Here is a 15,613-nt window from a genome sequence, read left to right on the forward strand (position 1 = left end):
TGCAGCCAGAGACACATCAGAGGATAAGGCCTCCTGTGACAGCCCCAGCTCATCCCTCAGAGCCCATCCAGCAGCAGCTTTACGAGCTCCCAGCCCTGTCTCAGGAGAGCAGCTGGATGTGCCAGGTCCTGGCAGGGCACAGGGCACCACAGGGCCACGCCTGGAGCTGGCTGGATCACCCTGGGAGCAATCCCAGCATAGAAAGTCCTTTTTTTTTTTTTTTTTTTTTTTAAATTTATTTCAACAGAGTAGTGCTTGGTTACAGTTTAGTGAAGAACAAATAGGTACATTCATTGGCCACAGCTCCTGGCGCAGCAGCTGCTGCCCGACTGCAAAGCCAAAACACCGTTAAACCATACCAAAAGAAAAAAAAAAAAAACCCAAAAAAGGAAGTTTAATGAAAGGCAACTATGCATTAAAAAAGTCATTGTACTTCTCAGCTATAAATTACTTCAGTAAAACACGGGACCGGCCCCGGGAGGAGCGGCCGGATCGGAAACCACCGGACAAAAGGAGTAAAACCCAAAGGCTTTGCCAGTCGCTCAGGGGTCCATCAGCAACGAGACTCACTGCCCTGACCTGCCATCCCAAATCCAGGAAGATCGTAGTGTGGGTGTGTGCTTCAGTGCAATAGGAACAATGAGCCTGTAGCCCTTGGATTTTGTTTTTTTTTTTAATTATTCTTATTTTTTCTCTTTTTTTTTAATTTTTTGTATTTTTTTTTTGCACTACACTCCTTTCCCTCCGAAGAAAAACTTAAAGTGCTCCTAGTGCTTTGGAATTTAAGCAAGAACAGGGGCCACGAGCGTCACTTACTGTCTTTGGTGACTTATGGGAGCAGAAGGAAGGGGGACACAGCGGGCCCTTCGTCAGCTTTGCCATAAGCCAAGCAGTGATTGAGATGGAGCGACCTGTTCCTGCCAGGAGACAGGTGAGCAGCCAGGGTGGAGCTCTGGGGGCAGGTGCTCGAGCGAGAGGATGTGCTGAGAGTTGCCATCTTTCTTTGCCTTCTCCAAAAAGAAGCAGGGCTTGCTGCTCTCTTTGGGCCAGGGAGAGAGAAAAGCAGGTGAGAGCAGGGAGGGGCCAGCACAGACCACGCACAGGGACTGGGTGGGACAAGTGACACCGAGCCCAGCACAAGCAAGAGGTGAGGGGTGACTGGTGAGGAGAGGCCAGGGCTGCCCCAGGGCTGGGGGTTCCCTCACACACAGCCCAGACACAGAGGCTGCCTCAGGGTCCCCCCAGCTCCAGGAACATCGTCCCCCCACAGCACTCCCTGCCCAGGGGCAGCCTGGGGTTTGAGCAGCACGAGGCAGGTTAAAAGCAGTTCCAGTGTGGGTTGGCACCAGTGACCAGAGCAGCTCCCACTGGAGCAGTGCCTCCATCCAAAGGTGCTTTGCTCATCCCTACAGCAGGCTCAGGGACAAGCCAGGAATGACACCAAGCCTCATCTCCAAGAGCCCAGGGATCCAACTTGGCTACTTTGGTTCAGGAGAGACAGGGGAACCTCTCCCAGCCTGACCCAGCACTCACACCCTGTGTACTCCAGTGGGAGGGCTCCAGGCCCTGGAGGGCACAGCAAGGAGCCCAGGGATCAGATCCCTGTGATTGCTGCCCCTTCCCTCTGCAACAGCACACTCCACAGGCAGCCAGACACCTCCTGCACCTCAGTGGGGACCCCACCAGTTCACATTCACTTCAGGTTAAAACTCTTGGTTATCTGCTAAATGCAATTTAATACTGAGGGGGACGAGGGGACCCCACCGTGGGGAGCAGGAGGGGGAGCAGGGCTGCTCTCAGCTGCTCTCAGCAACCCCCCGGGGTCCAGCAGCCCTGGATTCACACACATTCCTGCACACACGCTCCTGCTGAGCCAGCTTCCAAGCTCTCCCTGAAGGGAAAAGCCAGCCCCTCTCCCTCTGCCATCAGGTTGGTCACAACGCCAGTAGGAACAGACCTCCCCCTCAGCTCTGAGCCACAGGCCCAGGTGGGACAGGTCAGCAGCCACATGGGACGAGGACCAGGAGTCAGAGCAAGACCCCCCCTTCCTCAGCCCCGAGGCCTCACCCAGCCCTGCCAGGTGGGAATATGGCACAGAAAGCTTGAGCATCCAGCGCAGGAGGCCCCGCCCAGACAGAGCTCCCGCTCCCAGCGAGTCAGGATGCAGAGTACTTCACGGAACATGCCTTTGCAGGAAGACAGTGCCTCTCCCAGCTATGGATGTGCAATTAAAAAGAGTAACTAGAACAGTCTCAGACCGAGCACAGCCCGAGCAAGATTCGTTCCTTCCAAGTGTGCAGATAAAAAGTGCAAATATGCATTTGATGTTTCTTTTTCTAGTGAGGAAGCTCTGGTGCATTTAGCTGCCAACATCTTGAAGACCAGACCAAGGAGAGGGGAAAAAAAAAAAAAAAAAAAAAAAAGCTTCCAGAGAGAGTTCAGCTTCACTTTGCTACATGGTACCTTAAAGTCACAGTTCTCTAACTTCACTGCCCGCAGCCTTTGGCTCAGTCCCGCGCGCAGCTGCGGCAGATCGTGGAATGTTTGTGTCATGAGTTAGATGCTTCAGGGGAGGAGGAGGAGGAGGAAAAGAGAAAACCAGGTTACAATCCTATACATGAATGCCACTCTGGGAAACGGAGGGAGCCTCCTCAGTTCTGTGGGGCAGGGTAGGAGCTGTGGTGGTTGCTCTCCGAGCCGCCGGCGGCGCAGAGCAAGGGCGCGCTGTCCGCGGGGGTCCCGCCGTCGTTCCCGGCCAGGGAGCCGTAGAAGCCCGAGCACTGAGGGGTGGCCAAGCTGGAGGGGAGACAGAAAACACACACATGGACTCTTAAGAGATGAGTGATTTGGCTCCTCCGGTGCTGGGAGACTCCCAGCACTGCTCAGGGTATCCAGATCTGCAGGATCTCCGAGGAGCCCAGCTTCGATGAAACAGCACGAGGAGAAGAGCACCAGGCCCTACAACACTGGGTCAAGAAGAGCCAGAACCTCTGAACTCCTCACTACACCCCTGGACAGCAAGTGGAAAGGAAGTAGAAGTGTTCAAGGCTGGGATGGATGGGGCTTGGAGCAATCTGGTCCAGTGGAAGGTGTCCCTGACATGGCAGGGGCTTGGAATTAGATGGTTCATAAAGTCCCTTCCAACTCACAGCATTCCATGATTCTGTGGTGACAGGGCTGCCAGGTTTCCCTGTACAGTTTTGCTGAGGATACCTGACTGTTCTCCCCACACCAGGGGTTCCTGCAGCGCTTTGTCCCAGCTGGCTCCCAGGGATCATCTCCCCTCCCAGGACTTTCCCACCTCTGGAGATCATTTCAGAGCTGAGGGAGGACCCTAGAAAGACCAGTCCTCCTGGATGAGGTCTGTCTGTAAATCACTGTGTATTTCAACCTGTGGGCACCATCCACATCAGCCTCTGTAGTCACTTGTATCTAATAAAAACAGCTCCTTGCGAGCTGCAGAAGGAACAAAACCTCAGGCAGAAGACTCTCTATCCCATGCACCTTTCCCAAGCTGCACCTTCCACCAATTTTTTTCCCCTCAGAGCAGAAGCCAGGAGCTCTGTCCTTCCCCACAGGGCAGCAGGATGGCAGCACAACACTCACCCTCCTTCTCTGGCCCCGAGCCGTGACAGGTCGTCGTCGCTGTCGTAGCGCCTGGGATTGTCAAAGAAATAGGCTCTGGAGCTGTAGCTGTGGCTGTTCACCATCCCTGCTGGAGTCTGACAAAGAGAAAGGAGTTAGGCCAGAAGTCAAAATACACCTGACAGTCCTCCCAGGTGCCCTGGGGCACAGGGTTAGCTTGCTCAGGGCCTACCAGGTTCTGGCTCAGCCTCTGAGCCCGGAAGAACAGCACCACGAAGGTGGTTGGCACCAGCTCCCAGAGGAAAAGGACCACTCCAAACACCACGTACTCCTCGCTGCTCACTTCCACGTGCACCTGTGGGAGGCAAGTCAGAGGGGTCCTGCGTGATCCCTGCCACCCACAGAGCTCCCAAAAGCTGGAATTGGGAATGCAGAGAAAACCCTTCCAAAGGCAGGAGTCCCTAAGCCAGCGCAGTGCCCCTCACCTGGCTCCTGCTACTGGTTTTGCTGGGCTGGTTCTGTCCATGTGCCACCAGGGCACTGGGAGCTCCCTCCCCACACCAGTGACTCTCCCTCTCACACAGCCACGCCTGATTAAGCATTGCTTTTTCTGCTCTAGTTGACTTGTCCCTCCTCTCCCCCAAAAGAGGAGTTGCCAGGCTGAAAGGGAAGAGCACAACGGGGAAACCCTTCCTGAAGGAGTGGCTGGATAGGGGAAGACTCAGGTTTGCTGGGTGGAGAGAGCAAGCAGGGCTTCTGGAGGCAGAAATCCAGCTCCTCTGGGGGTTCAGCTCCCCATAAACCCCCCCACAGCTCCTTTTCATCCTCCCAGGACGAGGAGTGACTGCCTTTCACTTCACTGGCTCTGGACTGGGGGGTCACAGACACTCACCTTGTCTGAAAGGTTGTCCCAGCCATAGTTAAAAGGACCAGGAACATTGTCTGGAGATATGGCCACAGCTACCAGGTTATAGCAAGCCCTTGAGGAATACAGAAGAGCCACTACAGATCCCACAAGAATAGCCTGGCAGACAGATGTTCCCTAGAACAGAAAGAAACAAAAGAGCTTTAATACAGAGCTGTGATTTTCTTTCCCCCTTCCCTTAAATCCACCAGAAGCTGTGCAGGCAAGAACGACCCAGAACATTTGTTTGTTGTTGCTGAAATATTCAGAGCTGGTTAAAAGCTTTTTCATGTGATGGGTTCATTCCAGGAACAGATCCACACAGCCAGTGTCACCTGGGAGCAGGGAAGATCTGAGGCACAGGAGTGTCACTGTCAGGATCTTATCAGTCAGCTTCAAGCTGGTGGTCCAGGGAGATGCTGTTCCACTTGCTTCCTTCCCATGGGAGTCTCCACAAGGCCAACAAACAACCAGCAGGAAAATCAACTGGCTGCTTCTGTGCCCTGATCAGATTCTGTAAGCAGAGATGTTCACCCAGCCCCATTCACTGCAGCAGCTCAGCACCCCAACATCACACCCAGTGTTTGTTTGGGAAAGAAACCCAAATGTTTGGGGTGGGCAGAAGGACCCAGCGCCTGAACCCCAAGAACCGAAGGGAGCCCTCAGGAAACACAGAGAGAGACTATTTACAAGGGCCTGGAGTGACAGGATGAGGGGGAACGGCTTCAAACTGACAAAGAATAGGATTAGATTAGATATTAGGAAGGAATTCTTCCCTGTGAGGGCAGTGAGGCCCTGGCACAGATTTCCCAGAGAAGCTGTGGCTGTCCCATTCTTGGAAGTGTTCAAGATGAGGTTGGACAGGGCTTGGAGCAACTTGGGCTAGTGGAAGGTGTCCCTGCCCGTGGCAGGGGGGTAGAACTGGATGATCTTTAAGGTCCCTTCCAACCCAAACCCTTCTGGGATTCTGTGACAAGCCAGGCTTTGCTAAATACACCCATGGAGCCCTTTAATAGCTACTGGGAGGCACCAAGTCAGTGGGTGGGCAGATGAACACGTGCCAGCAGCTCCCCTGCCTTTGTGTTTAAGCAGAGAATCTGCAGGGGAGGCTCATCTCCCTGACCTGCTCCACATCCCAGCTGGGCTGTGCCAGCTCTATTTTCCTGGCTCTGGAGCTCAAGGCAGTATCTTGAAGTGCTGCTAACGAGGTGACAGCCCCAAAGCCCAGGAACACATCCTGCTGTCACCCTCAGCTGAGCCCTTGGTGTCCAGGCCAGCACAAGGAAAGGCTGGTGAAGCAAATCTGCAGCTCACAAAGGACCACAGGACAGGATCTGGCTGCAGTCCCAGCCTCCTTCCCATGGCTCCAGCCTTTCATCTTCGGTGGTGGAGGCAGCAGCCTCCAAAGCCTTGCTGGATGGCTTTGAGGCAGCAGGTTCCCAGTTGGAGTTCAGGAGGCAGGACAACCTTCCCAGGCATTTGTGTAGCACTGCTGCTCGTCCCCACCCTTTTCCTGCAGCTCCTTCACACAGGAAATCAAGGGATGCCCCCAGGGCAGGGAAGGGAAGCAGGGACCTGTAGCAGCCAGGCTGAGTATCCAACTGGAGAACAGGATTCCCTGGAGCACGCTGTACAAGAGCACGGCCCCACAGGCAGCCTCAGGCATGGAAGGAGAGGAAGTTCCTGTGCTGGGTGAACTTGGCAAGTTAATCAGTGTCCAGAGCCAGTCAGAGCTGGATACCAGGCCCAGGCAGGCAGGGATGTGAGCAGGTTCTCAGCTGAGACGGCTCCTGTCTCGCTGCAGATGCAACTTATGGTTCACACACCTTGGATTCTGGGAAACCACCAATGCTCTCGGCTGCCTAAGGAGCCAGGCATCTCTTACACAAAGCCTCAGCTCCAATCCTGACCTGGCTAGGCTCAGATTTTTCCTGCAGATGTTCCCAGGCTCATCAGGAGCCTGCTGTCTGCCCTTCCCAGCAGGCCAGGTCCCCACCCTGGAATCCCTGCCTTTGACAGGGGTGATATGGCTTCCCAGAGGAACAGGAGGCAGCTCAAGTGCACATTTAATTACAGCCTCCTGCCACACTGCTGGCAGCTCATCCGCTCTGCTACCTGCTGGAAAAGAGCTGTGTGTGTTCAGACCTGAACTTCTGCCTTGGGGCAGGACCTACAGCAACTTCTCCTCCCCTTCCAACGTGCTCATCTCATCCAGGACATCTGGACTGCTGGAGGAGGGGGGAACCCCTTTGCAAAGAATTGTTGTGTTACCTGCCACAGGTAACAAACAACATGCTGGGAGTTTTACTGTCCCTAGTGATAATGCACTGGCAAAACTGCATCTGCTGCTCTTGGGAGAACCCTCTCATCCAGGCAAACCCGATGTTTTCTAAGCCTGAAGAGCACAGGCAGCTCGTAAATCTCTCAAAGCTGCAGACAAGGCATTCCCTTAAAATCAGGGGAGGATCATTCCCACAGCAGGAACATGCACTTTCTAGAGGGAGGAGTCCAAGAGCTGCCACCTCCTCTCTGGAAGGAACATTTGAGCGAGAGCAGTTCAGGTGCCACCGCGCCCCAAGCGAGCACACCCGGGTCCAGCTGAGAATCCAGCTGTGCAGCCCCAGGGGGAAGCTCCCAAGGCATTCCCCTACCTTGGACTCGAGGTAGACGTTGGCTGAAGACATCTTCCCCAGCTTGCACATGCAGCCAGCCAGCGAGATGGCACAGAGGATGAAGAGGCTGTCGTTGACCAGGGCGCGGGCCAGGACCGTCCACCTCAGCTGGCTCTCGGGGACCTCCCCGTGGATCAGCATTGCACAGGTCAGATTCACCACCAGGAACAGGAGGCTGGTGAAGATGGAGCCCAGGTACAGCAGGACCCTGGAGGGACGGGGAGAAACGGAGTTGGGAGTGAGACAAGGCTTATTCTGCACCACCCTCCTGTCTCACCAGGCCCTCCCAGCACGCCCAGTGCTCTGCCTGCTGGGAAGATCAGGCATTCCAGCAGGTTTCGGTGGCTGCACCGACAGCCCAAGCCTGCAGAGTGTTTGTTGGAGCTGCTCTCGGAACACATGAGCAGCGTAAGCAGTCATGAGTTACAAAGACTCATCTTCTGACAGTCAGGTTCTTATCTTGCAGATTTTAAGTGTTGCTCCAGCTCTGCATTAACTCCAGTCAATAAGCCATGAGTCATCACAACCACTGCAACTTCTTCACTGAAAGCCACTGGAGCTCGCATTTCCCAGCGTGGGTTTCCCTGGAAATGGTTAGGAAGCACCTGGGCTGCACCAACAGAGGTCTCACCCACTGCCCAAGCCTTATCCTGCAGATCTTTTCTGGGGTGGGACAGCTCGAAATGACCTTGAGAGTTCATCTGGTTTGTTACTGGGGTGCCTGAGCTTCCTGGGCACCCTTGAAGCTCCCAGTCCCTCTCCAAGGCACAACACTGATCCTTTGCCAGAGCACAGGTGTGGAATCAGCTCTGCTCACCCTCTGGGGGTCTGAACCTCCCACTCCCGGCCCTGCAGCGAGTTCCCCTTAAGCCACGAAGGTCAGAACAGCATCACTTACTTGTACTTGTTGAATTCAGCTGCACATTTCACTTTGAATATGACCTGGAGGAAAGATTTGCACAGCGTTACTTCACAGGACCTATGGTTTCTTTTAAGCTTAGTCAAGAGGTTTAACAGGGGAGCCAGAAACCACTTGGACACCTCCAAGGACTCCAGATTATTTATCAGCACCAAGTCTTGCACTGGACCCCCCAAAAAATGGTCCTTTTTTCCCCCCCTTGTAAAAGCCCAGCCCAAATATAGGTGCCCACATTACCCCATATGTGACAAGGACTTTAACACTCCACTTCAAGGATTTCAAGAAAAGCAAGGAGTTTAGCACTTCATAATCATTAAAATCCTTCAAAAATACATCTCCTTTGTCCAGTGTTCTGGGCTGCTTATTTTAGGACCTCATCCACGCTGGATTTCTATGTTAGAGAAGGCTGCTCGAGCCGCTGTGCTTCAGCAAGACAAATAGCTGATCTAAAATAGCCCTCTGGTCTGTTTGATCATAGACCTGCAGGCTGGAAAAAGCACTTGGAACTCACAGCCCCTCCATCCTTATGATGTTTGTAGGACAAATTCACCTGAAAAGTAACTCCAGAGGTGGAAGGTTGGAGCACACAGGGGCAGGACCTGAGCCTAAGGAATTAGGGAGGGTTTAGGAAGGTGCTGACACTCCCAAGTCAGAGCTCAGATGTGAGTTCCTGCTGCAAGGGGACAGGGAAACGGTGCTCACACTGGTCAGGAAAACAGCAGGAAAACAAGGGGGGTCGTGTCCTGCAAAAAATGCAGCTCCAGGTACAGATCCCAGCAGGAAGGATCCCAGGGCTGGGCTCAGTCATGGGCAAAGCTCATGTCCCAACTGGAGACTTTGAAGGAACTTGGGAAGAGAACCATCCAGACAGATCCAGCACACCTGCACTTGTGGGGATCACTGCACAGGTGTGGAGGTTCAGATTCCCTTCTCCTCCCTTTCCCTGTCAGCTCCCAGACTGTGGCTGCAGAGAGGGATCACTCATCTCCTACAAGGCACCCTTAGTCAGCTTTTATTTTTTCTTCTTCCCTGCTGGGATTCCCTGGCTCCTGCCTTCCAGCCAGCACCGAGGCAGAAATGGCACACAAGCTTCAGGAATCCAGGCTCCTGCCAAGAGGATTTCCAGAGACATTTCAGGATCTGAGGTTGTCTGATCCCCTGTAGTAGTTTCAAGCATCTCAAAGGGCATCAGACAGTGCCAGTGCCTGGCTCCTCTCCCCCCAGTCTGAAGGAGGATGAGCTCAAGCAGCACTTAGTGGGGAACAAGATACAGCTCTTTGGCAGAGGGAGGGATCCATCCCTATGGATGTTCTCTATCCTGTCCTCCTGGCCTAAACCAGCCCAGAGAAGAGCAGAAGTGTGGCACAGTCCACTCTGAGCCCTAAAACTCATCTGTTTTACACTGAACCTGTGCCTTGGAAGGACCACGTGGTGACTTTCAAACAGAAATATCCTTGAATCCTTCTTAGTTTGTCTTCTGGCACTTTGGGAGTGGCACAGAATCAGGAAGGTTGGAAAAGCCCTCTAAAATCATCAAGTCCAACCATTAATCCAGCACCACCTGGTTCACCACTAAACCACGTCACCAAATGCCATATCCATGTTTGGTTTTTTTAACTTTTCCAGGGATGGTGACTCCACCACTGCCCTGGAGAGCCTGTTCCAATGCCTGACCGCCCTTTCAGTGAGGAATTTTTTCCCAAATATCCAACCTAAACCTCCCCTGGTGCAACTTAGGGCCGTTTCCTCTCGTCCTGTCAAAACAATCATCAAGAACATTTCCAGCTGGGAAAACCTCTTCGTCCAGCGCCCATTTGGGCAGCACAGAAATCCATCTGAGGCATCTGTAACCACAGCCCCTGAACAGCACTGCAGAGTCCCTGGCTTGTATTCCAGCTGGGAATTTCACACTCTCAGCTGAGAGCAGCCCCTCAGCCGAGCAGGGAAGCGCCACTGGCTAACAGGAAGATGCTGGATGTGCAGGACTCTTCCAAAACTCTCCCCCCTAAGGCTCCAGGGATTAAGGCACACAAAGCTGAGTCAGGGTTAAGAGTGCAACAGCAACTTGAGCCTCAGGCTTGGCCTGCTGCCATGAAAAGCAGAGGGAGACCACAGCTCCAGCCTTAGGCTTTTATTAGCCCCCAGCTAATTATTCCTACGACTTCAGGAAGAGGACAGGCATCACTGGGTCTGGTGTTTGCAGTTATTAAGACTGATTACTTATCTGAAGGTTGCTTTTCCTGCCCAGGGACTGGGTCAGTAGGTGACACCAGTGTTTCTTTGGGTTCTCAGCCTTGAGACAAGCTTTGAGTCTCCCTGCACAGGACTCTGCTGCTTTCAGAGCCCAAGGACAGCTGATGCAGAGGGTTCTGCTGTGAAGAATCCAGCGTGGAGAGCTCAGGAGCAGTCCTGTTCTCCAGAAGGAGAGGAGACACAGCCCCCTGCCCCCAAACAGGTGCTTTAGGCCAAGCTGGGAGCAGCAATCCTTGCAAACTGAACAGTTTCCTTGGGATCTGAGCTGAGACCGGCCCAAGAAGCCAGGCACAAAAATAAGGAGCAGTTTTGGCAACACTCAGTTACCTTCCCAGAGCCACAGATCCTTTGAGCACTTCACATCAGCCAGATTTGGGAAGAAGGGGAGGGGAATTACACACCTCCAAGTGCCCCCATGATGCTGGAGGCTCTTGGCTTTGGGGGGGTTGGATAAATGACATAAAAGTGATTCCCTTGCTCCCAGCACAGCCCAGAAAGTGAACTTGCTGAGGATATGTTTAAGACACACACTCATCCTTAGAAGGTGCACTGGAGGTGTCACAGCTTGCTAAGAGAAGGTGACAGATGCCACATCCCACAGGTGGCTCCAAGGACCACTTCCAGTACCTGAAAAGCCAGGATCTTAACCCCGAACACGGAGTCAACTTCAGCTTGGTTTTGGTACAGCCATTCACAACAGATCCAAAAGATCCAGGAGAGCCAGGAACTTACTGTCTGATGGAATCAAAATCTCTCTTGCTCCATAAAGAAACCACAAATTTGGGCTCCACAGATACAAGACATAAACCATGCCCTGCCCTAGCACAGCCCTCACTCAGCTGCAGGAGCATCCACAGACAGATCCCTTCCCTCACCAGAGTGAGATAATTGGAGCACAGCCCGGACTATTTTGGGATTACACCCCGTAACAAATGTTCAAACCCCCACCCACCCCTCAGAGGAAAAGTTGGAACTATCCACGAGGAGGATCTCTCACCATCCCCACTAATACTGAGATCATTCTCTGCCATCACGAGCGCAGGGTACAACTCGCTCGTTCCCTGATTTCCTAGAATAGCTGGTTGCCAGTGTGGACACCTGTTCATCTGGGAAACATGGGAATCAGTAGCTATGGGATGAGGCACTCTGGAGTTTAAGTGACCCCTTAGCAGCTGTCCCTCCGAGGCAGAGGACACTACTGTGTCTGCTACACAAGGAAGGTGCAAGAAAGGACGGAGGCTTTTCCAGTTTTCCATCTGAGAAGGGAGGTCCAGGACAGAAAGGACAAACATCTCCAGTGCAGTTAGAGCAGGAAGGGATGGAAGAGGCTGATGTCATCTAATCAGATGGAGCACTCAAGAGAAACCCAGACTGTTGGAGGGCTCTGGCCACGCCAGCCACCAGTCCCACCACTCCAGCATTCCTTACTCATCCCTGCACCAGCTGTTGATTCCCAGGAGAGCAGAGTGCTCAAGAAGGTCTTTGAAAGGGTCAAGGTGGAGGTTTTAGCTACATTTCACAGAATCACTGGGATGGAAGAGACCTCTGAGATCATCAAGTCCCCCACCTCATCAAGGCAGCCCAGAGCATTGAGTGCCACAGCCAGTCCTTCCTTGGGCACCTCCAGGGATGGGGACTCCACCACCAAACTGGGCAGCCCTATTCCAATGTTTAACAACCCTTTCCAAGAAGAAATTCCTCCTGATGTCCAACCTGAACCTCCCCTGGTGCATCTTGAGGCTGTTTCCTCTCCTGTCCCTTGTTCCCTGGGAGCAGAGCCCGACCCTTCCCACCCCCCCTACCCCGGCTCCCCCCTCCTGTCAGGGAGTTGCAGAGCCAGAAGGTCCCCCCTGAGCCTCCTTTTCTCCAGGTTGAGCCCCCCCAGCTCCTTCCATGTATTTCCATTTCCATGACCCAGGGAAAAGCAGGAACTTGCAGGCTCTTGGGAAGGGTGGCATTACTCAAGGTTGGACATGGGCATGGAGTGACAGGACAACAGGGAACGGCTTCACACAGAGAGGGCAGGGTTAGATGGGATAATGGGAAGAAATTCCTGGCTGGGAGGGTGGTGAGGCCAAGGCACAGGTTGCCCAGAGAAGCTGTGGCTGCCCCTGGATCCCTGGAAGTGTCCAAGGCCAGGTTGGAGCAACCTGGGCTAGTGGAAGGTGTCCCTGCCCATGGTGCAGGTTTGGAATGAGATGAGCTTTAAGGTCCCTTCCAACCCAAACCATTCTGGGATTCTATGGAAAAGAAATACACCTCCCACATTCATTCTGTCAGGACTCTGCATCCCCTCAGGAATCTCAGGAGCCTGGAGAGGATAGGAAGAGGATAACTTCTCTCCACTGAAAGGACAAAACCAGGCAGTTTAAGAATTACGAATTTCAGCCCCAAAACAGCCTGGAGCGCCAAGTAATGCCAGTTCTCCATGGGCATCTGTTCCCTGGAGCTTCTTCCCCATCACCATTTCATGCTCAGCTTCTCCACAGCCCGAGGAGCTCCGTAAATCAAGCAGGATCAGCTCAAATGACAGCACAGGCCACGTTTTCTTCCACTGATGCCATTTCTCCAGCATCTCCACAAAGGAGGCACTGTGTACAGAGACAATGAGCCAGGCCCTCAGCACAGCAGCAGCCTGTGCTTTTATCCGAGGACATCTCGGATCAGGATCCCATCCCCAGAGCAGAAGCAGCCCAGGGTCCTTCTGCAGGTCCTTCTAATTGCTACCCATCAGCCCTCAAAAACCGGGAATGGATGGGCACGTTCTGCTGGAAGTCACATCGCTAAACACACCAGTCTTGTCTAGATCTCGAGATGGGAGCCAGAAAAGCACCACAAATCCAGCTCCACTCTTTCTCCAGACCTCTGGAGCTTCACTACCACCACTGTGAGATCACCCAAAAGCACCACAGAGTGCAGGGAAGTGTCAGACCCTCCCTGGAGCCCAGCGTGCAGACCCACTTTCACAAGTCACTTTATCCTTCCCCACTCCAGATTCTGAGCTCTTATTTCCTCAGGCAGGATTTCCCTTGGCTCTAGGTTTTCAAGGAGAAAGAAATGGGATGTATGCAGAGTTCACTGGAAAAAAACAGATATCGTGGGAGGAAGGGAAGCCTGGGAATCTATTTGGATTTACTTTCAGGGAACCTTTAAACAAGCCTGGAGAGAGGCAAATCCGCTGTTGAGTCCAGCGACCGAGAGGGAAAACAGAAATGCAGCCACTCTGTGGAACAGAGCACAGGATCCCTGCTTTTCAAGGGACACAAACCCCTCCTGGCTGGAGCAATTGGTAGGTCAGGCTGCCTTTAACAGACAAGATGGATTATGCACACTCTGCACCATTTGTTATCCTGCTGCCACTCAACCAGCACCACATCCAGCACCGACAGCTTTGGCAACAGGCAGCTCGCCCCCGGCTCCCAGGTGTTTATTCCAGGAGCAAGGAAAGGAGGGGGGGGAAAGAACCGAGAAAAGCTGAACAACCCAACTGCTCCAAGTCTCCCCATCGTCATGTGAGCGCTGATGTCCTCGGGAAAATGAAATCATAACTCCCCTGGGTGACACATCGGAGCGACGGAGCGATTTCGCTGTGTGCTAGCGATTCCTTTGTGAGGGCTGGGGAACAGCTGAGAGCTGCAGAGCAAAGAATCCCCACAAAACAACAAACAACAAAGCTGGAAGGAAAAAAAAAAAGTGCTGCCTATTTACGAAACGAGTCACCAAGCCGGGGAGGGCAGGCGAGCAAAAAGGGCTGCTCGGGAGAAACTGGAGCAGAAACAAAATATTCAGAGGAGGGGAGGGGAAGGGAGAGAGGAGGCTTTGAGAGATAAAGACAAGTGGACTCGGGGAAAGGAGGGTAAAAAAATCACGACACAAGTGATGGGAAGCCCAGAAAAGGAGGGATACACTCGGTGACAACAACAAGCAGCTCCGCGCTGTCCCAGCAGCGATGGTTTTGCTGGCAAGGGGCCCCCCTGTCCTACCCCAGGCTGTTGTCTGAGGGACCTCAGGGTTTTGGTTTGGTTTTTTTTCCTTTTTTTTTGTCTGACAACAAGCTGCAGAACAACAAGCCCAGTTCGCAGCGGAGCGATGGAGAGAAGGAGGGAGCGCAGCAACAATAGCAGAAGAGGCTCTGGCTGGTGACGTAATGGTTGGCATCACTCCAGGCCAGAGCAGCCCCTGCTGCTGCCACTTTCTGGTCCCCTTTGGAGAACGGGAATCAATTAAAAAAAAGATGCAAAGCAGTCCCCCCCCCCCCTTAAGTGATTCCCCCCTACCCCGCAATGACTCTGGGTTGCAAAGAGGAAAATCCCACCTGGGAGCAGGGCATACCCCCTCACCCCCAAATCCCAAATTCAGGGCATGAGCCTCTTTCCACCACCATCCCCCCGCTCCCTCCCCGGGGTCTGCAGTCAGGGCACAGCCCTGCACCCAAACCCCCTGATGCTGGGATTCAGGGCACGCTTTTCGCTCACACCATCCCCCCCAAATCCCTTCCCCCCCCCTCCACCTAAGGCTGGATTCAGTACACAATCCCTGTGCCTCCCCCCAAGCCTGCATCCTACCAGCCTGTACGGAAGTCTGTTACTAAGGGCTGGATTCAGGGCACATCCCTGCATCCCTCCAGCTTTTCCCAAAGCCAACGCTGAGGGCAGACCCCCGGCATTCCCTCCCACCCTCACCTGGACGGTCGCACCTCCATCCCAGCCCAAAGCCCCGGCCCCGGGGCACTCCAACTTCGGAGAGGTGGCCGAAGAGGAGGTTCCAACCCCGGTGTCCCGCGGGACGGGGGGCTTTGCGAGGGGGGGAAATTCGGGAGGCTTCTCCTGCCCGAAGCAAAAAAACTTACCTCGGCGAAGTAGAGGTTGAGGAGGCAGAGGCTGGAGAAGAGGAGGCAGCCGGGCAGGCAGTACAGGAGCCAGTGGGCGAAGGGCTGCTGGAGGCGGAGGGCCTGCAGGGAATTCTGCAGGTAGAAGGAGAACAGCGTGGTCCTGAGGGCTGCCCAGAGCAGGCAGAGGAAGAGGCAGAGCGTGTGGTAGCTCAGCCGCCGCTCGCGGTAGCAGAGCAGCAGCCAGAGCTGCAGGTAGGCGAAGAGGAAGAGCGCGGCGTAGAGCGCCGTGTGGAGCACGGTGAGCCCCAGCTCCACGGCGTAGGGCACGGCCGCCCCCTCGGCGACGGCCATGGGGCAGCGGGAGGCACCGACCCCCTCCGTGCCTTCCCTCAGCCCCGGCTGGACACCCCCATGAACAAAGGGGAGCCTCCCCCACCACCACACACACA

General features: G+C 54.0%; 3 protein-coding genes across 7 annotated transcripts in view; 1 reads left to right on the top strand and 2 right to left on the bottom strand.

The window, feature by feature from the left end:
* GNPNAT1 (glucosamine-phosphate N-acetyltransferase 1) overlaps positions 1–15,613 on the top strand; it is a 152,159-nt gene that overhangs the window by 60,420 nt on the left and 76,126 nt on the right. The window lies entirely within an intron of this gene.
* Positions 1–15,613, bottom strand: part of PSMC6 (proteasome 26S subunit, ATPase 6) — a 246,791-nt gene that overhangs the window by 33,229 nt on the left and 197,949 nt on the right. The gene's annotated exons all lie outside the window — the stretch shown is intronic.
* On the bottom strand, positions 378–15,612 carry GPR137C (G protein-coupled receptor 137C). Its single transcript, XM_050336141.1, has 7 exons — positions 15,183–15,612; positions 8,060–8,103; positions 7,141–7,369; positions 4,478–4,627; positions 3,818–3,940; positions 3,607–3,722; positions 378–2,796 (listed from the first exon to the last, which is right to left on the bottom strand). The coding sequence occupies exons 1-7, from the start codon at positions 15,513–15,515 to the stop codon at positions 2,652–2,654; spliced, it is 1,140 nt and encodes a 379-aa protein (XP_050192098.1). The 5' UTR covers positions 15,516–15,612; the 3' UTR covers positions 378–2,651.

This window comes from Myiozetetes cayanensis, unplaced genomic scaffold (assembly GCF_022539395.1).
Source record: "Myiozetetes cayanensis isolate MyiCay16 unplaced genomic scaffold, myiCay2020 scf6-25, whole genome shotgun sequence".
Lineage (NCBI taxonomy): Eukaryota > Metazoa > Chordata > Aves > Passeriformes > Tyrannidae > Myiozetetes > Myiozetetes cayanensis.

Bases quoted from the DNA above. Each gene is read 5' to 3' on its own strand.
- GPR137C (XM_050336141.1), bottom strand. From the start codon at position 15,515: ATGGCCGTCGCCGAGGGGGCGGCCGTGCCCTACGCCGTGGAGCTGGGG. The intron at 7,370-8,059 runs GTAAGTGATGCT...CCGTCCCTCCAG, and splicing joins GCTGAATTCAACAAGTACAA to GGTCCTGCTGTACCTGGGCT. The intron at 3,723-3,817 runs GTAGGCCCTGAG...TCTCTTTGTCAG, and splicing joins AGAGGCTGAGCCAGAACCTG to ACTCCAGCAGGGATGGTGAA.